We start from the raw sequence: 24,423 nt of genomic DNA, 5'->3' as shown, positions 1-24,423 counted from the left end.
TAACTAGTACAGGTAACTGGAAAATTCAAAAACATCAGTGAAATTGTGAGGCATGATGGTAAAAGCAGAGAACTGCAAAATACGTACTTTTTCCACCAGATACCAACCAGTCTTTGGTTTAAGGTTTCATCTGGAAGTACTGGCAGTAAAATGTCCTCAGGTATTATTTTGCAGAAACTCAGAGGAGGAGAGTGCCATCTACTGTATGGACAGGCATGCGTGCATATAGGAAACTTGCAGGGAGTAAGCCTCACCAGGAAAACGCTCTCGGATTTACTGCCTACCAGTCCAACAAAAAACCTACAAACCCATTACAGAGCTACCACTTTTCGTATTAGCTCTGTACAAAACAAGGAGGCAAATATCCTATTTTCTAAAAATAACAACTAAAAAAAGATCCCTCATCCAACAAGTCCTATCTTATTAAAAACATTCCTAGGGACCCTGCAGTTTCTGTTTCCAATATATAAAACAGGTTTAATGAATTACCTTTGATTTCCGGATAGTAGAGAAAAGGCTTTGGTTCGCTTGTTTCTAGATCAGATTTCCGACGCAGTTGTACAAATACAGATGCTGGCTTTGTGATATTGACATCTCGATACTTTGGTGTTTTGAACACAATAGCAAACTGCCAAGGAAACAATGACAAGCATATCTATCATGGAGCATGGGTTTTGACAACTTTGCTTTTACATTTGTGTTATTTTGCAGGAGTTGGTTCACAGCTTCGGAGGCAAAAATTCAACAACAATAAACTTCCATTTTAGTTTTCAGTTGCACTTCTGAGTTCGAGTCGTAAAGCCTTTTGGGAAAGACAGAACTGCCATGCAAAGTATCACCACATCACATATGTTAGTACTGCGTTCTTTGTCCCCTCATCATTTAGCACCTCTTCTGTGGCTTTCTCAGTGTGTTCACAGGAGCTCTGAGACCTTTTTATATATCCTATCGCAATTTACACTGGTACATGTTAAGGCAATGGGTCTATCTCCCAGTTTCCTCCTAACCTGCATTCCTAACCTGCCTAGTTACCTAATGTACGTCTTTAAAGAACAGTTAAGATTGTATGATTATTAGGAAGCAACCAACAAAAGAAAAGATTAGTATAAGATACAGATGCTTTCACCTAATTTACTAATTATAATATAATCCTAGTTTACGGAGATGAGAAAATCATTAACAAATGACAAATGCTCTGTTACTTACCTGTCTATGTACATCTGTAGGAGAAAAGTCTCCAAAGCCTTCCCACATACCTCCATTCTCATCCTCTTCATAGAAACGTATCTGAATATCATCTGCGAAGAGTAAAAGAAACACTCTTTGGGATGTTTGTGCATTTGTTTAACCTTTGGCTAAGTTTATTTCAGATAAAAATCAACACGGTTATGTTCTGGCTGGATGATGATATTAACTGAATAATACATGAATTACCTTTATCCATTTTATGAAAACATCATAAATAACCCATTTTTTACATCAATTCTAGATCAGCCTAATCCTAATGACTTCACTGGAGTTGCTCTCTATTTACTGAGCAGTAAAAGGAGAACTAGGTTCACTACCTCTTCCTATTCTAGGGCTATAAAACATTCCAGAGGAGCTTTATTTGGAACAAACACGTAGGGAGGGGAGAACTTGAAGCGTGAAACGTAGAAACCACCCTCTCTCCTCCAACAGTTTCAGTTCAAAAAACTGTAGCAAAACCTGAAGTGCCACAGTTCAAGTTCCGCTTGCAGCTGGCAGAGTGCCACTTGGGAGCTGCAGCTCAGAGACGGCAAGGGTGTGAGCGAGCGGCATGTCAGCAGTGATCCCTCACCCCCTAAACACAGCACGGGCCAGAAACATGAGATTTGGCTTCTGCTCCTCTAAACAAATTTTCTTTCATTCTCTTTGTATTTATTTATTTGTATTTTTAGGAGAAGCTGGGAAATACCACACTAGCATATTCCTTCCCCAGCACTCCTGGTGAGAAAAAAAATAGAAAAAGCCTATTCTCTCTCAGGGTGACTGACGCAGGACAGGGTTTTGGAGCAGACAGGCTGCTTCCTCCGGTCCACCACCTGCTAATCTCAAGACTGTGAACCACCACTTCCAGTCCTGCTGTCCTGCATGCTCAAGTTCCTTCAGGCAGGAGGTTTCTGAGAGCAATGAGGTCAGGGGAAACCCCGATCTGGCTGAGGGGAAACCCCACCTCAGGGCTTCCACTGAGTCAGACATTTATTTATTTATTTTGTGCACAAGAGTTATGTTTCATCTCAGTCCTTCTGATAGCAGAGGGTATATACACTACTGAAGGACAACAGTTTTTCCAAAGCCCCTAAAAGCCCACCTCTCTTTCGTAAGTGGTAGAAGAACATTTGCAAGAAAGAGAGGTGGAAAAGGACAGCCTGTATTAACAGAAAACATGAGCGTGATTTTAACAACATGTGCAGGGACTGATTCCAAACAGGTGAGAACAGGGCACCTGCTCCACCATGCAATCTACGCCAGAGAGTCCCAGGTACTACCTATAGCTGAAAAATGCAAAGGATTTCCCTCACTCCCATTTTTTTCTTTTTAGTTCAGCCCAAATACTACAACCAACTACATTAACCATTATCTTCCTATCCAGAAACAAAGCATCCAAATCCACACTGCCCAATCCTGACACATTCATACCCATGAGCAGAGATTACCAAAATGAGTCTGTGAGAGGTATCCATTTACATCAAGTAATCTCTACCATTAGCATATATATAAAAATGAAGTTACTAGCAGCAGTGCTGAACAAATTCAGTTCCCATAGGTGGTTAACAGAGAATGCTCACACTTACTCTTTATAATCAGGAGCTTAATAATAAATCAGAAACCTTAGAATAATTCAGAGCAGGTGTTAGTTAATGGAGTCAAACATCACTCAGGACCCACCACCCACAAAAAACCCAGAACATGGGCAAGGGCAGAAATTTGAGAAGAACGAAGACAATCACGTGGTCTCTGTGGAGGCAACACAAGCTGAATTTGCTTTGCAACAGACTATTTTGATTTATTCATTTTCTGGACTGCTGGCCTGACTTCCAGAAAGGCTGAGTGCTTATCAATCCTGCTGCCCTATCAGAGCGCGAGAATACCAAGGCAGCACAGCAGGCTTCATGTGTACTCCAGATGAACACCCTGGTGTACCTTACAACACTCAGGCCTCTTACCTTTCTGAACCTTGTCACAAAGAAGGTAAATCTCTTCCCCTCCTGTTACACACCCTGCTGTTCTGTCCATTCTTACGATTTTTAAGTTGGAGGCATTGGGAGCTTCTGTTGAAAGAAAAGATTTAAAAAAACTGCTTACCTTCACAACAGTTTTAGATTTCAAAAAAACCCAAGCACAACACACAGAAATGCAATAGAAAGACAAGTCTCCAATACAACCTACCTAAATTTGTCTATGTTTCTTTAAACACAAATAAATCAACAGTTTTTCATCTGAAAGGCATAATCTTGTATCCTCTAGGCTTTGACCGAACTGTGAACTATAAAATAAGGCCCTGGCCATTCCAGCACAATTACTGCACTGGTAAAGTGGCACAGCAGTGAATTGCATCCAGCAATCTGCGCTAGTATTAACTTTATGACAAGAGCACATTACAACAGAACATAATTTTTTCTTCCCTGCAGCGTGACACTCTTGAGAGCTGTTCCCTGTATCTCACTATTTGAATGCAATATGCAATGCTTTACTTTATGCTGTGGTTTACTTGAAAGCGTTGTCAGTCCTTGGCCAACATACTGGACTGTGATCAAAAAGCCCACCTCCACAGATCTTAGTAGAGGCATCGATGGATACCTATTGGTCCTCAAGACAGAACTATCATCTGATAAGTAAAAGCAGCTGTGAGAGACAGTTATGCTACTACAAGTTGTGTGTGTTCTGTGGAAGAGGCTTGACTGGTACCAATGAAGAGTATTAGAAAAAAACCCAGAACTGAGAAAAATCTTTTGGAACTAACAACCAAGAATTCACATTGGGAGCTCAGAAACTGGTAACTGACATCTATGTAGCAACTTAAACCAGCAGAAACACGCATATAAAATCTCCCCTCTATTCGTCTCTTTAGTTGGGAGTCAAAATTTTGAGGGTCAGATTCAGAAGGATAGGATAACTTCAATTGTTTTTATATGTATGGCTTGATACATGCTCTCTCTCTGTTCATGCTTTGTCCTTCTCCTCTTTGCTTTACAAATACTCTCTATCATTATGCAGGTGTGAGATAGAGTAATGAAAACAAATGGTATCTGTAATTGTTTCTAATGAGAATCAAGATTCCTTGAAGACACTGCCTGGTAAATCGCCTCAGCCTCCAGTTGAAAAGTGCGTTTTCTCATCCAGAAAATGCAGGTCATGTGTGCCATAAGAACAGCAGACATCACGTTTTTTCACTCAGTGAATATATGCAAAATGGCTGTCCTACATTGCTACATTCCCCAATTAGTAGCAAGCAACAGACTACATTAGAGCAGTTGCATTTAATACCTTTTCATCTAGACTTTGTCCTTAAAAAGCGATGACATAGATATGACTGTTGCACAAAGTAAAAAATTCATACTTTTTCTGAGTCATTACAGAATGACTATCAGGAACACGGTAATCCACAGCTATAGGGAGGTAAAATCAGGCAGCAGAAAGGGTTCAGGTAAGATGAGTAAGTATAATCAAAAAGCACAAGAGAAAACATGAAGTGAAAAGATTCACTTAGAAAAAAGACAAAATAGAGGAATGTAACAGAAGTATGAAAAATACTGACAGGTCTAAAGGAAATGGATTGAGAACTCTGGTTGTGTTAGTCTCACAAAACAAGGACAAGCAGATGGCTATCAAAACTGAAAGGTGTCAAATTCTCAACAGCATTGAAGCAAAGTAATTTTTCCCTGACATCTTGTGTGACAAGGCTTTGTCATATAAAGCAATTGAAAACTCTGCAAAATTCAAGCACTTCTTATGAACATAACAAGAATTTACAAAATCCTTATAATAAAAGTGGCAGGATTAAACGTGCTAACAGCAAAATAAAATCTTCCTTTACAGCTTGCATCACCATCTATTAAAAAACAGAACGATACCACGTGTACTTGGATAGATATGGGCCCAATTATCCATGAGCTACTTCTTGTTATTGATCAAATAACAGGCAAGCAGCAGGGCTAGATGAGTCTACGCATAGCAATATCTACACATCATTTTTGTATCTACAAAAGCTTGCCCCTTATTAAAAAAGTAATTAAAGCCAAATATACTTACTGCTGTCATATATTGCATCTGATATAACAGGATCAAGTTTCCGTGTGAAACTACCATTACTGTCAGGGAGAAAGGCTGTAAACATAAGACGCACCACACTGAGATCCATTTCTTTAGTCTGCTGTACTGCTGCCTGACGAATAATTTCTCTTTCTCGTTCTGAAACCGGTAAGTAGACAGATGAATTAACAGAAGGGTAGGGGATCCATAACAAAACAGAGAGCATTTTCCAAACATTACTGTCAAAAGGCACCAAGAGGGAGGAAATGTTTTCCTTTTCATTTAGTAACCATCAGCTTCTCCCTTTTTAAGCAGAGAGGAGCAGCTATTCACAATATATTGCATTCATCTTGCAGTTTGTGCATCAGATGTTATTTACGATAAGGTATATAATTAAGAGACATACAGAAAATGACTACTTTCTGCTCTCAATTTATAAAGGTTGTGAAAAGGACAAAGGCCACCACTAAGTACATTTGAATGCCTCTATAACAGTGCCTGAAAGCAATGTAGACCACGGGTTTTACAGGGATATGGGTGAAATGCAGCTGAATGAAACAGGTATTCTCAAAAGAAGGTCCCCAAGTTACTGAAGGATATCATTATTGTCCTGCAGCAATAATCCAAAATGACTCTATTTATCAGCTTATTAAACAGGATAAGAGCAATGAAATATAGGTGCAGAGGCAGGTACAGGCAGCTATGGAAGGAAGTTGCTCCATTCTCATGTGCACGTTGACTGCAAAGACTCTTTCTTTCAGATTCCCTAAAACACGGCAACAACACACCACCTCTTAAAGCACATAGCCACAGGCCTTTTTCTGACTAAGAATCTGTGTTTTCAGAAGCTAAACCTGTTTTTAGTAAAAGGTCTATTAAAACCAGGCCATCATTTCTACATACCAGTTAGCTGTCTGTCTCCACATCCTTCTGCCTGCAGATAGCCAAGTTCAGGATGCACCAGGAGTCCTGGATTGTATCCTTTTTTGCAAGCATCTATCATGCGTGTTTCCAGAGTTTCAAACACTTTCTTCTTTGTGACATGAAGTATTCCAAGATTTGCAAACCTGCCAAATTTTGATCGAGGGAAATATTTTCTTAATGCTTTATGCCAAATCTGCAGCAGGCAGTCTCTCTCTTACCAGAGGCAGCTACACAACTGAAATCAATGGAAGGACTCTATAGGCTTACTTAGGCACTATTAATTCTTGAGGGCAAATTTCCCAGCAAGAAAAATTCAGCCAAGTTTACAAAACACGTAAAATGTGCACCATTATATGGCAGCGATCGTATGGGTGCATGGGATTTTCCCATGGCATAAGTAGTAATCTATTAGGTTTCAGACTTAGACCGCGTGGAAGCAACTTACAAAACATTTGAAAATCTGGTTGTCACACTTTGTTTGCTCTGTCTTGGCAATGACATTAATATGTCATTCTACATGGCTGTTATGCAGAGCAACTGCTCCGAAAAAGCTCCATCCGTTCAAAATGATTCAGAGACCAAGCTAAGAAGCTAAAAACAGTTCAACATTTTCCAAAGGAAATGTTTTAAGTAAGGCTCTGGACATTGAGCAAGACACTTGAGGTATCTATTTGAATGAAAACTTCCATAATACAAGATCTGCTTTTGTAAAAATCTCCTGGCACATTTAAAAATCAATTAGATCTGGAAGTATGAAAACAAGACAATAACTCAGTTTTCATGTGGGTCAATTGAGGATAGAAAAGCTGTTTCTAAACATCTGATGAAAAACAAGACAGGTTAGGAATTGAGCCAAACTTTTCAAGATGAAAAGAAGCATTTCAAATAAAGCTATTTAAATTGTTGTGCTTGGTAAAGTTAGTGTACTGGGCTTGGACATCAAAAGTTACAGCTTAAAAGAATCTCTCTCTCCCAACCTTCTCAGCTTTTTAAACTTCATCTTCTTCACCAACAAAGACATTCTTGAGATCACAGAACTAAAACTCACAGCCAGCATGAAACCTGATCTAAGCCTGAAAACGTAGACAGAAGCCTCAGCTCCATTTACTGATATAAACAATTATTCTTTTAAATTAAACAAGAACAGACCAACTACAATTTCACTATAATCTTACTGCTTTAAACTTAAAAAGTTTGACTCATTTAGTATTTTCATGTTTATACGTGTCTTGCATTAATTTCAAATGTACTAACCCTATTTTCTTAACGCTTTTCTCTTCACTATATTCCTATTCGCAGATTTCGGCAAAAGTAAAATATTGATCAAAATGGTAACAAAAGCTTTTCTTCAGTAATTTTACAGTCCCTTCTCTTTGATCAAAACTACTTGCATTTTAAAGAATGGGCTTACAACACAAATTTGGACTGCACACCAAGAGATTGAAACTCTACAAATTCTAAGTGAAAGTTATGTGCTTAAACCGATTTAGCTTGCTTAGGGCAAATTCTACAAAGGTAAACGGAAACCCCATTTATTTTTCTATTTAAGATAGAAACAAAACACAGATCAGAGCATGAAGACTAGCGCTCCACTTAGCCGCCTCTTAGTAGTATTTTTGTATTGCTTCTTACAGTGTTTATACTTGATTCTCTCTCCCTTAGCCCAGCTTTACAAATGAGTTGACACTTACCCTACAACCATATCTTTAGGTCCTGCATTAACCGTGCATACTCCGTCTTCACAAAATTTACCCACCAAGCTGTGAGCATGTAAGTGGACGTATTTCCCATTAGTAACTAACTGGACGATTACTTTTGCAGGTCCAACATAATTGCAGATCTGTAAACAAATATTAAAAAATATAGGGCGGTATGTTGTTTTTTTTTTTTAATGGAACAAGTAATGATTCCAGTTGAGTATTTTCTGTCAACTAAGTACAATCAAGCTTACATAGGAGAAATGTGTATGCATTTTCTCATGAAATACAAATTACTAACTGTACCAGATCATCACAAAGAAAAGCCAACACTTTTTTTGTAATTAAACTTGACATACAAATGGCAGGAGCAGTGGCCAAAAGAGTTAAGAAATAAAACAAAGCTAAAGGAAAGCAACTTTCTGTTTCCCAAATCATGAATCTCAGTTTTACATTCTGGCCAGTTACTCCACATTGCTTTCCTTACATTTCAATTAGTACTTGAATTCACAATAAACATTGTTACATGTGAAGAAGCATACAGAAAATGTATGTATTTAACAAAAACCCCTGCATTATTTTGCCCAATTTGAAAACACTTTTAAAATTATTTTTAAATATTATGATTGTTTTAAAACATTTTGGCCTCATTACAATGACTCTTCAGGTAGAGATTTTAAAGTGAATTAATTCTATATTCATAGGTATTTTGTTAGTTCAATATGCTACATCAACACACATTACCCAGTCCAGTAAACATTTCCTTTAAGTGTAGATGAGGGTATATGCTAAATCTCCACACCTAAGATTTTGCAGGACTGGAACTATGATAAACTGGGTGCCTTAAGTATAGCCAACTCTGGAGGACTACAAAGCTTTTTTTCCCTGTTATAGTCTCTAATCACCACATGTTTTTTAATAGCTTTTAAAATTGTGATGTCAAGTAATGCCTCAAAAACAAACCTAAAATTACTAATAACATACCATATTGGTACGTTATTTGCTTTACCGATATTATTTAGAACTTTATTTTCTTTCTTCACAAGTAATACACTTTAAGTCAGTTATCGGTTACGCACCACTTTCAAATTATGCTGAATATAAAATTACCCCACTTTTACAAAAGCAAACATTACCTTCCCTTCCAATTCACTTAATTAACCCTTTTATCAAGGTTGGGGTTTTTTCCCCTCCTCCTCTAATTTTTCTCCTAATTTGCCTTGGGCAAAGTTCTTTGTATTACAGCAGCTTATAGATCTAATCAACCAAGGTATTAAAGGATCACGATAAACATTAAAGTGGTGAATCAGTGATGAACTGAATACTTAAGGTTAATATTGTTGATAAAATGCTGATAACCAAGGATTGCCATGATTTCACCACATTACTAAGTCCTGCTAGCTTCCTTCACTCCAGTTAACCCCTCTCTTGAACCCATTCCATCATAGCTGAAACACTCTGCATACGTACAACGCGTGCCCTCCTGCCTTCACTGCTAAAAGCAAAAAAAAAATCCCAACTATGAAAAAGCTGTTCCAAGAGGAACAGGTGTGCAAAAGTCCTCTCATTACTCACTCCCTGCTAGTTAACTGTATAATACTGTATTAACGTGCATTTTACAAGCGGCAGTTTCTAAAATACAAAACATGGGGTACTCATGCTTCCGCTTGTTTCCAAATTGTAAGCCCTCCTGGACTGAAACAATACAGAGATGCAGAATAATCACTGTTTCACCATTTCCACCATTTACCAGAAGTGAGAAAATGCAGGGACCCCTATGTAACTTTCACAAAGTCATCTGAAAATAAAAATGATTGTGTTTGGTGCTACATGTCACCACTACTACAATTAACTTTTCAAGAGGGGGGGGGTTTAAAAATTATTTTCATTTTATCCCCCACTAAACAAGCCCTCCCCTGCTATAAAGTTCCCAGCGCATCTATAGTGTTATATTCATTATGAGTAAGATGCATGTTCTAGTATCACATCAGAAAAGTTCAAGACAATCCTTCATCAGCTGTAGAAACCACAGTGAAACTGTAGGTAGGACTGCTGCACGTCAAGGACTTTCCAGCCTCTGAAAGCAGAACATACAACTGCAGTGGTAACCAGATTGCAATCTCCCCCTGTTACTCAGCTCAGCATGATCTTTGTAGTCTCTCTCAGAGGAAAAACAAAAGAGTTTTTAAAACGCAATACCTTATGTAGGTCATAAGGCAAGAAAGGACCATTTTTGTCATCCAGTCTGATGTCCTATGCTGCAAAGGCTACAGAATGTCCCTGAACTGTTTCCTACCTGTATTTCTTATAGACAGACTTTCCTACTTGATTTTGAGACATCCAGGGTTATCTCGGTGCCCAGCAAAATAGCCTCAGTGGTTAAATATCCTTATGTACCATAAATTAAGTCTGAAATAATTTTTCAGTGTCTTTGAATCACTGACGCCACGATTTCAGAATAACTTAAAATTTATTCTGGCACTAAGATATCCAAATAACTATCACCATCTTATGTATAAGAACTTAAAAAAACACTGTCAAAGGCATTAAAAGGTAGATGGTGTATTACAATGCTGAGTATCTATAGAAACCCAAGGATTATGGTGTTGACACAAAAACATATACTCAACATGAGAGGCAGATAGCATGTGGGTGCTGTACTGCTCAAAATCAGAGCTGTGATCTGAAAAAATTCTGAACTTCACATTAAAAATAGGGGAGAAAGAAGAAAATAAGGAGTTCCTGGGAAGAGCATAGCTGTAATACTTGATTATATCCTGTACTGAAACAGCATTCAATTGATCTAATCTGATAAAATTAAAATGCTGCAGGCTCACATTTATCTGCTGTTTCTGTTTGAGAGAGATCTGTCTGAGAGATTAAAAGGACCCTGTGAACTTGAAATTGAGTCAATTTCAAAACAAGAGTTGAAAGTTTTTTCAGTTATTTCACATCCTCCTGCGATCCAGACTCCAGCCAATTTTTTATAGTTTCTGAAACTTTACAAAAACTTTATAAGAACGTTTTCCTACTTCAAAGATGTTTTTTCCAGTTACTCTTACAAGCAAGAAGTGAAACCAACTGGTCAACGTCAGAAAGCAAATGATAGAAAAGACCATGTCAAACCTACAAAGCCAACAACTACAAAAACACCTATTTCTCTTTCTAATCATTTTGTTATAGCAACTATAACCCCAATCCTGCCTATCCTTCAGCATGTGACTAGGGTTGTCCTCAATACGCACATACAAAAAGCGTTCCACAGATGAGGCATTGCTCACTCTTTGTAAACAGTATGTATTCACAGAGCAGCATCATTTTTCTTCAGTTGCTAGTTTAAGACAAAATATTTCAGATGTAGTACGAATCATTTGTGCAACCGAATACTTACTTAGAGGTCTAAGAATAAGCAATGTAAAGTAACTTAAACGAACGGGAGCTGAAGATCTTCTGATCACTCATGCCAAAAATACGGACTTAGGTGCTCTGCTTTAGGAGCCCAACTAAAGGTACTTTAGGAGCCCAACTAAAGCCCGTGTTCAGCCAAATTAACCATAACAGTAAAATGCACAAATCTCACTGAATTTAGCTTTGGCTGAATTTGGTTCAGTACAGGCTTTTAAGAAGAGTAAAGATTTACAACAAAAGGTCTGCTATTCTTGGCCCATGTTTATTCCTTAATTCAGCTGTTAAATGAATTTTTAACTTGTAATCAGTGATCTATCACTTTACAATTTAATTGCTATGGGGGAAAAAAGCAAATGTGCTGCTCCTTTCTTCACCAAGAAGGCTCATCAACAAAAAAACTGGCCTAATTTTCCATAAATTTTCTTCCTGAACTTGAAGTATGTGCTGAAATCCCCAACTTCAGTAAGAACGCTTATCTCCAAATTGAGGTATAATTTAGGATAGCCCCAGGACATGACTGGATGGGCAGTTCTCCTGTTCGGGTGCCCGGGTTCAGGGCTGCCTAACTGCTACAGCATCAATTCGCAAGCTGAACTGCACAATGTCCAAACTCATCAGCAGAGAGATGGTGCTCATTAGCTCAGGCACACCTCTGAGCAATCGGTTACTCAGCCTCTGGGCTGGAGCTGATTTACATCCAGCTCACAGAGTATAGGCAACTTGAGTTTGCAGCCACCCACGTAGATTTGCCCCCACGGAGATGAGAATTCAGGACATTTCCTTCACATCACTATTTTCAGCAAATTCTTTTCATACCCAAAACTGCATCAAGTACTTCAGTGTAAAACATGAATATGCCTACACTAACATCAGTATGCAAGATCAGGACACACACGGTAAACGTGTAAGAAGGCCGGTGGAAATTTTCTGTGCAAGTTTTCTCACAGTTTTTCAAATACATAAAACCAAGCAAATTATTAATAAAAAATTTAGATAGTTAAGTAAGCTGGTGATAATATAAAACAACAGAGTCTTATTCTTTTTTCTTATACTATCGACTGTTTTTTCCCCTGAACAAAAAGCTAATGATGAATAAGCAGCTCAGGAGCTTTGATTTCAACTGTTCTACATAGTAAAATTTTCCAGCGTTGTGTTACTTACACTAAGCAGATGAAAATGAAATTTAAATGAAGAATTTTAGGTAGTTTTCTACTGTAATCATGAAACTTGTCATGAAATGTAACTTCATTATAACATGTTCAGTATCTACAACTTCTCTGCTCTCCATAACTACATGCCAAGTTATATAAAATCCTCTGAAAACGTAAGATGTTTTGTACATGATATTAGGATTACTGTTAGCAAAGACAGGGTTAAATAAAGGAATATAATTCCATAAAACAAAGATTAATTAATCCCATCTTTGATATTACAGAAAAATAGTACTGTTAGTTAGACTCCATTTGTCATGACTGTGCTTTGAAAACAAGAGGTTTTAAATCAATTCCACCTTGCTGGCCAATGCAGATTTGTCTTAAGTGTAAAGACTGGCATTGCAGAACTGCTACACTAACTCCTGATCTACACCATCTCCTAATATACTACACAGGAGGTGGTTAAATATGTAATTAACTACCAAAACATCTTGCTTAGAGACATAGCAAAGTCTTCAGCGCTCCAGCCTTTAAATGAAAGATACATCTTGATGTGTTCCCGCTGAGCTACAAGTTAGGGACTAGGTGCAGGAAAAAAAAAAAGGGTGAAGTTGAACAGTCCACATTATGCAAGAGGTCATATCAGGTAAATGGCCTTCAATCAATAATCCTACGAAAAGGGAGTAGGGAGACTGCAATGCTTTTTTGTGCACTGAAGATGTCTATGTTCAGGACATCCCATGGTAGCCACTGGTAAATTACATCACCTTTCTGTGCAGAGTTGGCCAAGCAGAAGAAAAATCCCAATGTGAGCTGCACTGACCACACCATAGCCAAGGTTTAAAAATCTGTCACAAAACCTCATTTTTACAGTACAGCCAAAGCTCATGCTACTGTCCTTTTCACAGCACTGTTATCAACTAATGGAGGTTTTATGGTGAAAGCCTTGGCACAAGAGTTAAAAAAAAAAAACAAACAAACAAACAAAAACCCCAAAAGAAAACAAAAAACCCAACGCACGACAAGGTGAGCACCCTTTGACAAAACACAGGAGAAACTTACAGGAAAAGGTGTGAAATGCTTCTGTCTTTACTGGCACCACTTGAATCAAGAACAGGCAGTAACAAGTAATGGCCTTGAGGAATTTACTTGTTGTGTTCCCTTGCCAGCCTCTCCCAGCAGGTGTTGCCATGTGGGGATTTGTACTAGAAAAAACCCAGATGCACACAGTAGGACGAGAGGGAGGGAGGGGAAGGGACACACATATGTGTGTGGGGAAGCTTTAGATGAAATTAAAATCTGATGATCAATGAAAACTGAAGGTTTGATGGAAAGCCAAAGAACATTTTGCCTTCCAGTTTACTCACGGAGAAATTTCCTGTATAACCCCTCACTGCGTAACTCCTTGTCATGCTATTGTGCAACCCATCACACCTTTATAAAGTATCATTTGTATTATTATCAATACATTGGATTGGAATCCAAAGGTCTGGCCCAACTGAGGTAAATTATTTATCTCTGAACATAACAGTGAAATTTCATTCATTGGTTCATCACGACTGTCACAATAGGAAAGGGAAAAGCAAGCAGATCCTTTGCCTGGGCTAGTAATTTTTCACAAGAGTTTTGCAAGGCTGCATGAAATCAGCTTTCCCAGCCTCTTCTCAATTCACAAGACTAACACCCTAGGCTATCTCAGCCAATGCTGATTATTTTCCATTGAGTCATGCTCATACTGATTCATTATGGGGATGCAACTGTTCCAAACTCCAGCCCTTCTCAAGAACTGCAGAACTACACGCATACTGTGGAGAAAGCTGAGTAGTGGCACACACCAAGCCAGAGGCTGACTGCTTGCCACTCTTCCCTCCCCTTCTCTCCCCATAAAGGAGAGAGTAAGAGGTAACACCAGAATTAAAACACATTAACCCTGCTCCTCATGAGACAATCTCTAGTGCAATAGTTCAAAGAGGTAATGCAATACCAAGACTAAGACTTTCATTAAGTTAAAAAAATACTGAAAAGACACAGTGGATCTTTTCCCCACTTCCACAGAAAAAGAATTTGCTGCAAGAACCATAGGCAAAGACAGTTCTTCTCTAATCCTAGAATGATTAATCACCACTGTTATAATCTTCATATTGTGCTAGCACAGAATGTTTCTTTGATTAACATCCTTGAACTTTTTCCCAGGGAAAAAAAGCCCCAAAAAACGTTCGGTGAACATCTGAACATAATGCTGCTCCTATTAAAATGAGAAGTTTTCCATTGACTTTAAAGGAATTAAGCCGTTAAGAACAGAGTAGCCTAGAGATACTGAATAAGGAGTAACATGAACAGAAAAAGAAGGAAAACTTCGTAAATAGCACCTCAGTGGTGAAGTGGAATAACTGACCAGACTCATGCTTTGCAGTATGCTGCAAGTGGAGTAATTGAGCGGCTCAGGCCTTGCTTTATGCCAAAACTGCACCTTAAGAAAAAGCTCCATTAGTCTGCACGAGGGCAGTGAGGTGGTAGGTGCAGGAAAGCTTACTGCTCAACTGCTGGCAGATAAATATGGTGCCAAAATAACTCCACAACTTCCTTTTCAAAATCAATAACATTTTGAAACTTGGGATTGAAATGCAGTCAGTCTTGAGTAATTTAATACAAATTTATGTTGATATGCAGTAAAGTCCTATACACATACACATGTGGCACTTGCATTCAGTTTGCAAAATTAATGATTTATGTACTTACTTTGACCTGAGGGTATGATTTTTTGTTCTTTTCACTAGAAGCACCAGGAAGTCCACCATGCGAAGGCCCTTCGCATACATATCGGAAACGAAACCCCCTCTGTGGAAATAAAGGAAAACTTGAAAGCTGTTTAGAAACGAAACTTAAAAAAGAAAAAAAGCACACGCATGCACGAGTGCGCACGCACGCACACACATATACACACAAGACTTGCCCAAACAGCCCACAAACAGAAAAGTTACAACTGTTCATCCCTGAAATGCTGTCTGAGTGCTTGTTGACAAAGCACCACTGAACTGTAGCCCTGGAGAAACTGTTCTATTCTCACTCTTACACACAGCAGTAACCCGAATTTTTTCTTTCAGTAAGTGAAGATATTTTGAAGCAGAGACCTATTCATACTCTCAAAACAAGAAAAAAATTAAAAGATAGAGAATGCAAGAGCAGATACTCTTTTTCCCATGATTGCTGCTAGGTAGACAGCATTGAAGCCAATAATAATCAAGGAAGTCCAAAGCATCATAAAGAAAAGAACAGGGATGAAACAGAAATGCTTCTTCCTTCTGGCAAGAACATGTGAAAGCTGTATCTCCGAGTGGAGTCCAGAAACAGCACAGAAGCTTCAGGGGACTTTGAATGGCTGGGTTTTCATCTCAGCTACATAAATAAAGATCTGAATATACTTTAGGGAACTGCAGGATATTAGCAACCACTCTGGAGTACAGCTGTCCATTTATTCCATTTTTATTTGTAGGAAATAACATCCCCTTTACTTTATAAGGTAATCTATAAGGCACAAAACATGCAACTCTTAAGCAAATGTATTTGGTAACTCTAACTCTACTTAACTATATTATTTCATGTGGCCCCCAACTTCAAATACTTTCAGATCTACTCCCCAGTCCTGCAACTTCTGGCAAAATCCCCGTCTTATACAGGGCTCCCAGTGTCTGTCCAAACAGCACCAGTTATGTTATATCCTTTGTCAAGAATCATTCATCTTCTTTCTAATAGAAGACAACTCTGAATTCAAAGTCTGTATTAGCCGACAGTAAACAACACGGTTCAAAAATTACTCTGTAATCATTAACTTCAACACCTATCTCACTAAAGCCTTTTCAATTTAAAAACTTGTTTCCCAGGCAAATGGAAAGATCTGACTTTTATTCAGATACTGACCAGATAACATAATTCATCCTTAAGCACGTACTTGCCTTCCTACGGTGAATTGAGTGACCGAGTGTACTACAAGTGAAGTGCCCAGCTATGAGGAGCTTGAACTCAAGTTGTCCAACAGGCAAAGCAACTTCTGCAGTCATGATGCATGAGACGACCCAGTCTCTCTTCACCTCTATGCCTTCAGTCCAACAGATCCAGCAGTCATCTGTGTGGCCTTCCCCCGTCTATTGCCCTTGCTATCCTAGCTATGTTTTCACACATACAGTCTTACTCTCCCCAGCTGTCTCTTTGCTCCAAAAACAATCACAAGCAAAGCACTGTGCTGACGGACCACCCTCATCACGCTGTTATAAACCATTGCCCAGCTTGCCACGCGGGTACTCCACTATAGGAGCTGCTTGCTGAGAAGCCATGCATGGAAACGATGGTTCCTCCTTAGGCACTGCACACTGTAGGCTCTGCCATGCAAAGACATAGCATGATTTTAGATGAACTAAAACAACAAGAAAGAGGCAGTATATTCTTCCAAGAGTTCACAGTACACTGCTGTTTCACCTGTGACCATGAAGTGTCCCTATTCCTGGAGGGATGCTCAAGCACAAAAATGTCTTTGGTGTGTGGCTGAAACAAATGTTCTCTACCGCCTCCTACAAGGAAGACTGGATTGCAGCATGCTTTGCAGAAGACCAAGCAGAGGATGGGACAGCTTTTAGTCACCCTCTTCCCCCATCTACTTAACAGCTCCATAAGGTAGGATTTTATGCAGCTGGTTGGGAGAGGCAGGAAAGGAGTCTTCATACTGTAATAGCTTAAGGAGGTATACTTGTAATTGCTGATGCCACCAGCTAAAGGGGATCAATACCTTGGCATACTTCAGGGCGATCTTCACCCAGCAATTACTTTGTATATCAGTTGCATGAAAACTAACCAGTGCATTGGGATGACTTCCATACTGTCAGAGGAGCATAAGTGAGCGAGTGCTACACAGTCACAAAAAAAGTTACATTCAGGCATTTATCTTCATTTTTCTTGGGTTATGCAAAACAGCCAACTGTGACGAAAGGAATCTCAAAGGACAACAGAATTTCTTTACGATGACAAAACACAAGTCAAAAGTTCCTGTAACTTGGGAACAGCATGAAATGTTTTTTTTTTTTTTTTCCATGTGTTTCAAGAAACATGAAACAAATTCTAAAAATCTTCCACGTTTGGTCTAATCATTTACATTTCATAATACTGGGGTACTATTAAGAGTCACTTTTAAGATGTAGAATCTATACTTTTTAAATAACATTTTTTTAAAACACTCAGGGGTTTTTTTTTGTCTTATGACACTTCCAGAGAGACACAAAGATGAAAACAGAACAAAACAGGAAACGATTAACTACAAAAGTGAGAGACAAAACTGCTCATGGTTAAGTGCCACATTTGTTATGAGAGTTCAACCTCTTCAACACTTTTTTTTTCCTCATCTTAAGTCATAATTCTATTCAAAGCTGAATATAGTGACATAGCTACCTTAAAGATTTTTAAAATGTAGTGGTGTTCTTACCTGTTTTGGTTGTTCTATGATTTGAAGATATGGTCCATCTGCTAACATAAAATAAAGAAAAGACATAATAGAAATTATATTTCTATTATTATGACATATAAGTTGCAGGGGTAAAATTGATGTCCTTGAATGTCTTGTGATAAAATTTTTGAAAGCACCTAAGCATCTTCAGAACTTAAATTTTAATAAATAATTTAATCGCTTGGCAGTCTGTCATTTCTAACGTTCCATAAGACCAGTGGCATAAGAAGGGAAGGATTAACTCAAAAAAGTTAATTTTAGCTCAGAGGGCCTAAATGGGCAACTCTGATCACTCAGTTAAGACTCGCAAGGTTGAGTAAGAACAGGATCCTCCCCTCGCCACTGACAAGCAGCCTGGCCTTCCTGAGCTAAGGTTAACTTTTGTATTTAAACCCCTTGGGCTCTAAATACTATACTCACAAGCTTTTGACCCTAGGGCTTCCTACCGAATAGGTGCTTTTGAAAGTCTAGAGACAGCCAATGGGAAGCTCTGAGGTATGGGAACATAGGAGGAATTTAAGCTGTCTCAACATGCCCTAACAGTCAGAACTGCTTTAAAAAAAACCTGGAATTGAGGAGACTAAACAATTTACATTCTTTTAATAATTTCAGATACACTTTTAAATATACTGTTCTGCTGTGCTTCTGAAAACACTGAACAAATGCTATTTGACTACAGATGCAGACCCTATAATGAGATCCATCTTTGAGCATGATGCCAATACATAGGATTATGTTCTACTAAAATTCTCTTTGTGTCTTTCAAAGAAGGCTTCCTTAAACAACTTTCAGTCTTGCACCACTCCCTGAATAGTGGCTAACTTCATAAACCTCATTCAAAATTCACCAGTTCAAATAGCCTTTGAGCAGGCCCTAAATCCAGTAAGAACTCGGTGCCACCAGAGTTAAGAATTCATCACCTGATCAAAGCTTAGCTCCTACTCTGATCATTTAGATTATTTACATTGAGAAGAAAAGCGCTCTCGGTGGATGGCTGTGAAATACCTCTTAAAGTGCAAGCTACTCCCAAGTCTGGAAATGACAGTTCCAAGAGGTATGATTTCTTCCCTGCTTCTTGCTAAGCAGAAAAGAAGATTTGGATTTCAATGCTAAAAATTCAATTTTTATCAAAGCAGATCCCAAATAACAGCTTCACTGTGAATACCTACACAATATTTTGCCAGCTATATTCCTGTTGGAATTAGGTATCATCACTTATACTCTATTAAAGGTATTAATGCTAAGGAATCAAGCAAGTTCACTGGGACATATGAAACCTCCAAAGCAGACAAGCCACAGCTATGTGGCAGAGCCTGCAAGCATATAAAGCATACCATGCCCTGCCAACATCCAGATGTGATCTGCCTCCGAACAACTGCACCATCGGCAAGTACCACGCCATGCAGCTACCTCAACTAGGTAGTACTTGGCTTCAGCACAGAACTACATACTTGCATCAACTTTAATTTGCCAGTAGGCCTAATGTTCACTGATAATTAAATATGGCAGAGGATTCCTTAATATATAGTTTGTAGTATGATTACATGCACCCTTCTCAGCTCCTCAATACAACTTAACTTTAATAAAACAAACCTTCATGTCTTTAGTCAACACAGGTCTTAACTGAACAGGCTTCTCTCAAAATGAAAGTTTTGATAAATAATAGATGTAATTAGTATTTTGCTGTTGAAGTTAGCTGACTCAGCAACTGAATTATCTTCATGCCAAAGTTACATATCAAATGTCAGTCACAGCAATTTCACATATAAAGATCATTTATTTCCCAAGTCCAACACTCTTCCTGTGACAAAGTAAACAATGCTACAGTTAAAATCTTGAAGTCATGCAAAACAATTGCCTCAAGACCATATACACATCATCCTACATTAGAAAGCATAAAAAACGGTTTGGACTTCAGGAACTTTAAAAGACATAGAGTAATATTTAGCTTTGGTGCGGTTTTATGTTTCAGTTTTTGGCTGTAACATGGAGTCAAGATGAGTCGAGCTGGGTTTAAGCATTGTATCAGCACTTAAATTTAAGACCTCTGTTCACAGACCTCTAACCCTCTTCATGCTTCAGTCATCTAAAATTTTATACTTTAGCAATCCAGAGGCCTTGTATCTTCTGGCACTGGCAGAAATAATGCACCTAAAATACAATGTGTAGTTCAACCAAGCCTCCAGGGCAGGATCTGCCAAGTAATTGCTCTTTGGCTGTTCTCCCCTTAGGAATTAATTCTCAAGGCATATACATTGGGTTATTATCAGCACAAAATACTACTGCTTTCTCTCAAACATTAGCCAGAAAAGGAAGCGCTCTTTTATCCAACAGCTAAGTGGCTGCAGCAGTCCCCCAGGATGCAGCAGACCCAGGTTCCAACTTTTCCTCAGCATAAGGAAATTCAAACTCCTAAGAGAGGGATATACACTATATTGGCATATTGGAAAGCTCAAGGGGAATTCTTCGTACCACTGAAATAGTTTCACCTTGCATGGCACTTGTGAAAACTCAGGAAAATGGAAAACTTAGGACTGTGGTTCTTAAGCCGCCTTAGAAAAAAGCTTTTAAAAAGCATACAAATATACAGATACAAAAAATCAAAATATCTTACATATTAATACTAGGAAAGTGCAAAAAACGTGCAGTGTGAATGCACAAAGGCAAATCAGATGCCCGCTATCATTAATCCAGATGATATAAATCATATACTGAGGTATTTAAAACAAAGTTTAGTGAGGTCTTATTTTAATCTTTGGGTTTTGTGACTAAACATTTTCTTTTTTACAATGACTAAGTAATTCTCTGGTATAGCACCTGAACCAGATCCAAGTAACAGTACAGAGAAGGCACTCTAATGCAAGGCACTTTATTACATCTGCAATGCTATTTAAAAATAAAGCAGCAATATTCAAGGTAACTTCCAAGCATAAATGGCATGTTACTTTGCTTATAAAAAGGATTTTACTTAATGAAAGGTCTCATACAGCTGTCTTCACTAAACTCTGAATACTTTCCAGAAGTACATTAGACAGACAGCCTAACATTGGCTACGCGTGGTTCCTTCTTTCTCTCTCTCATCCTTTTCCATGGGGAAAAGAAAAGATGTTTACTGTTTTCCACAGGGAAGTTTTTAGTATTTTGTTTCTATTAGTAGGCATGTCTGGTCTAAGCAGACAGCAGGAACCTGAAGACGTACACCTTGTAAGAGGAACTAATAATGACGAGATTTGTGACAATCTTTCGCACCTCTGTTCTAGGCTGGAAAGTTGCTTGCTTCAAGTTCTTGTTTTACGAGCAGCCCCCTTTTAAGTGTTAAACAACCACAAGAAGGGAATGCTACTTAATGCATAGCTTAAGTTCTACTTTTGCCCTACAGAGAGGCTGAAGCAGCATACAGTCATGGAGCCGGCCTCTACACATGGATGACTCTCATGGTTGCCAAGAGCCAAGTTTTGACACGAGCACTCCTCACGATTTGCCTGGCGCTGCTGCTGTCAGGACTAAGAACTGCAACTCAAACATGCAGTCCTCCAGCCTGGAGGGGGTTTGGTGCAGACTGCCATATCCTGGGTATGCTTCAGTGCTTCCTTTTCGGTCTTCTCGCTTCAGTTGCCACAGACTGACTCGCATCCCACTGCCTCCCCTCCAGCCTGAGTCACAGTCCCACTTCCCCACGTCTTCTTCAACTGCTACATTTCTTCATTTTCCTTCCTGCCTGAGTCAGAGGCCCTCCTGCATCTTGACACTCCCACCACTTACATTCTTTCTTCCTCTTGACCAGCCTCACCCTGCACACACGCTTCCCAAGGGAGCACCCATCTCAGGCTCCCTCTTGGTTCCTTCTTCCCATCACAGCAAAGTCAAGAAAAAAAGGGTCTGTGAGGTTAGAATCATAGAATCATTAAGGTTGGAAAAGACCTCTAGGATCATTGAGTCCAGCCGTCAACCCAACACCACCATGCCCACTAAACCATGTCCCTAAGCACCACACCTACACGTCTTTTAAATACTTTCAGGCATGGTGACTCAACCACTTTCCTGGGCAGCCTGTTCCAATGCTGGTGGGATACCCTTGCAAGCCTGGCAGCATCATAGGACTAGTGGGGTCCTTTACCTAACAGCTTACCTAGTACTGGAAGCCATTCAATTTAACCTGCAACCAGCTGCGTTAAGTCCCGCCCTCACCTCCTCTCTGTTAGTGGGCCCCCCAGAACAGGCGTCTCACCCTTGTAATTGTGTGCTGTTTTGCCCTGTGGACATGGATGAAAACGCTCATAGCCTCTAGGTTTTGACTGTTAAATCCAATACCAACCCTCTTGTGTCCATCGTGGCAATGGTACCTTGCTGCTATCTAGACCTAGTGTCTTGCCCTTCCTGAAGGCCTTTCGTAGCATTTGTATGTCCTCCCCCTCAGGGATTCACCCGCTCAGGAATACTCTCTTGCTTCTCAGCTCTGCAGTGTTCAAAGCATGATGTTTATAGCAAGCAGCTCACGCGCTTTGCTTAACCTCTCCTTGCTCTCAGTTCACTCTTCAAAATACAAGCACAGAAGATCTAGAAAAAACACCAGAAGCAGTATGCAAGTCTGCTCATGCTTCTGAGGATTAGGGCCACTGCTATGGGACAGGGAAAATGAACACTCATCTAATTTTTGGTGATGGTCAGTCTTCCTTGAATCTCTTCCTAACATTATGTCTCTCTGACAGAATATGAAGTGAAGTTTTTTGTAAGTGCCGCCTTCTTCCCTCTCATTTCTAACAGCAACCCTTCACAGAGGGTTGGGCAGCAGAGGTTAAAGAAATACCAGAAAACTGTAATTTTAGCAGTTATTAAAATTAGCCTCCAGGCAATACTGTTCAGCTGCTGATGGCCCTGCCTCAACTTCACAGGTTTAGTCTGACTGCAATAAAAAAACCGTAACACCTCAACACCAACAGCTAGTTAGACCAGAGCCCCTAAAAACCGAAACAATTAACCAGTTCCCATAACCATCTCTAACTGGCACACAGATTGCTACGCTACGCTACGTGTTGTAGATGGCCTTGTATAATCAAGAGGAAGTAAGGAACACCCAAAATTATAAAACCTTTGCTCAGAGCTCTGCCCATCTCCTCTCTAACTTAAGGCATCGCTTTGTCCCTCCACTACACAGTGGACATCACACTGATGCCCATCTGCTTTTACACCGCCTAAATACATGCCATGGATAATGTTCCCTCCATCCTCGATGCCACTGAGGATTAGCACTTAACTCTCAAAGGCAGGATACTTCCCAACGAGCCAAAGAACAAGCTGACTTTGTGACATACTGCCCTTCCTGCTGGTGGTGTTTTAAACACACAGCTCAGTCCTGCAGTTTGCACTGTTATGGCACTTGTTATAGATATATCCTTTTGTCACTAAAGGCACACAGACACTATTTCTCTTTCTAGATTTAGATGTAAATGTAGAACTTGAACCACATAAGTATCTACTACAGCTTTAGAGCCAAAATAGCTAAGCCCATCTCTACATACGCGAGATAGAAGAAGCAGCGAGCAAAGACACTTGAGCACTGACAACCTTGAGAAAATCCTTGTCCCGAGATCTCAAAGGTTTTCTACTATTACTGTAAATATTAACATAACAGCAGAATATCTATCATCAGAAAGTCCCCAAATTCCCCAGCTATTTGTTGATTCAGCTACGCTGGCACTATATGGCAATCCACAGTTATATATTAAACCTGCCTGCCAATGTAGTAAGTCTGACATTGTGTGTTTATGAATGCACAGACTGAAAGATGTAGGCACCACACCAAATCAGGAGCAACAATTAACATCTTTGGTTCTTTCTGTTTAAATCATCCAACTGTCCTAGAGAAAAATCCTTTTTAGAACACTTATTTCACCCTCTCAATATCTCGGGTGGAAGAACTTCTGGAAAATCCCACATGGATTTTTAACTGGCCTTGCTTGTAGAAAGAAATCATTAGTTCCTGCTTGGAAACAACTAAAGCATAATATATAAATTATTGTATTACCTTATAACTGAAGAGCTAGTCCACAGTAATGACACACCATAGTTTCAAGCAGGGGAGGAAGTAAGCATTATAGTGATACTACTCAAGAAACAAAATCACTATGGCATCATCAGATGGCATTGAAAAGATCAACTTTTTCTAATACTTATGATTAACTTTTTGTTTGCGATAACCTGAAATCCATGATCCTTTATTAAGTCCCATTTTGTACACAGGGAACTTGCGACCTATAGTGCAGCAGTAGACAAGAGCAGTGCCATTAAAAAAAACCAAAATGCCTTTTCTAAGCAATTTTGCAAATTAATGATGAAGCTAGACTTAGCCCAGTAAGAGTTTTCTGTGACTCCAGAACTCAGTGAATTCCCGACTCCCTCACATGGTTTTAAAAACAGCTGTTTTCTAGTTTAGACAGGACATAGATATCTGAAAATCAGTTTTATATATCTGAAT

At 39.1% G+C, this 24,423-nt stretch overlaps 1 protein-coding gene across 5 annotated transcripts in view; it reads right to left on the bottom strand.

Moving 5' to 3' along the window:
- NFKB1 (nuclear factor kappa B subunit 1) overlaps positions 1 to 24,423 on the bottom strand; it is a 61,340-nt gene that overhangs the window by 20,747 nt on the left and 16,170 nt on the right. For 4 of the 5 annotated variants that reach the window (XM_075149628.1, XM_075149630.1, XM_075149626.1 and 1 more), the window contains exons 4-11: positions 17,928 to 17,968; positions 15,197 to 15,295; positions 7,890 to 8,038; positions 6,178 to 6,341; positions 5,275 to 5,433; positions 3,189 to 3,293; positions 1,207 to 1,298; positions 490 to 628 (exon numbers count right to left, since the gene is read on the bottom strand). In XM_075149628.1, the coding sequence (XP_075005729.1) occupies positions 490 to 628; positions 1,207 to 1,298; positions 3,189 to 3,293; positions 5,275 to 5,433; positions 6,178 to 6,341; positions 7,890 to 8,038; positions 15,197 to 15,295; positions 17,928 to 17,968 (948 nt within the window). The remainder of the gene's footprint in view (positions 1 to 489; positions 629 to 1,206; positions 1,299 to 3,188; positions 3,294 to 5,274; positions 5,434 to 6,177; positions 6,342 to 7,889; positions 8,039 to 15,196; positions 15,296 to 17,927; positions 17,969 to 24,423) is intronic. The other variant, XM_075149625.1, reaches the window with a different exon arrangement.

This window comes from Calonectris borealis, chromosome 4 (assembly GCF_964195595.1).
Source record: "Calonectris borealis chromosome 4, bCalBor7.hap1.2, whole genome shotgun sequence".
Lineage (NCBI taxonomy): Eukaryota > Metazoa > Chordata > Aves > Procellariiformes > Procellariidae > Calonectris > Calonectris borealis.
The sequence above is the reverse complement of the archived record's forward strand: the minus strand, read 5'-3'. Positions and strand labels throughout refer to the sequence as shown.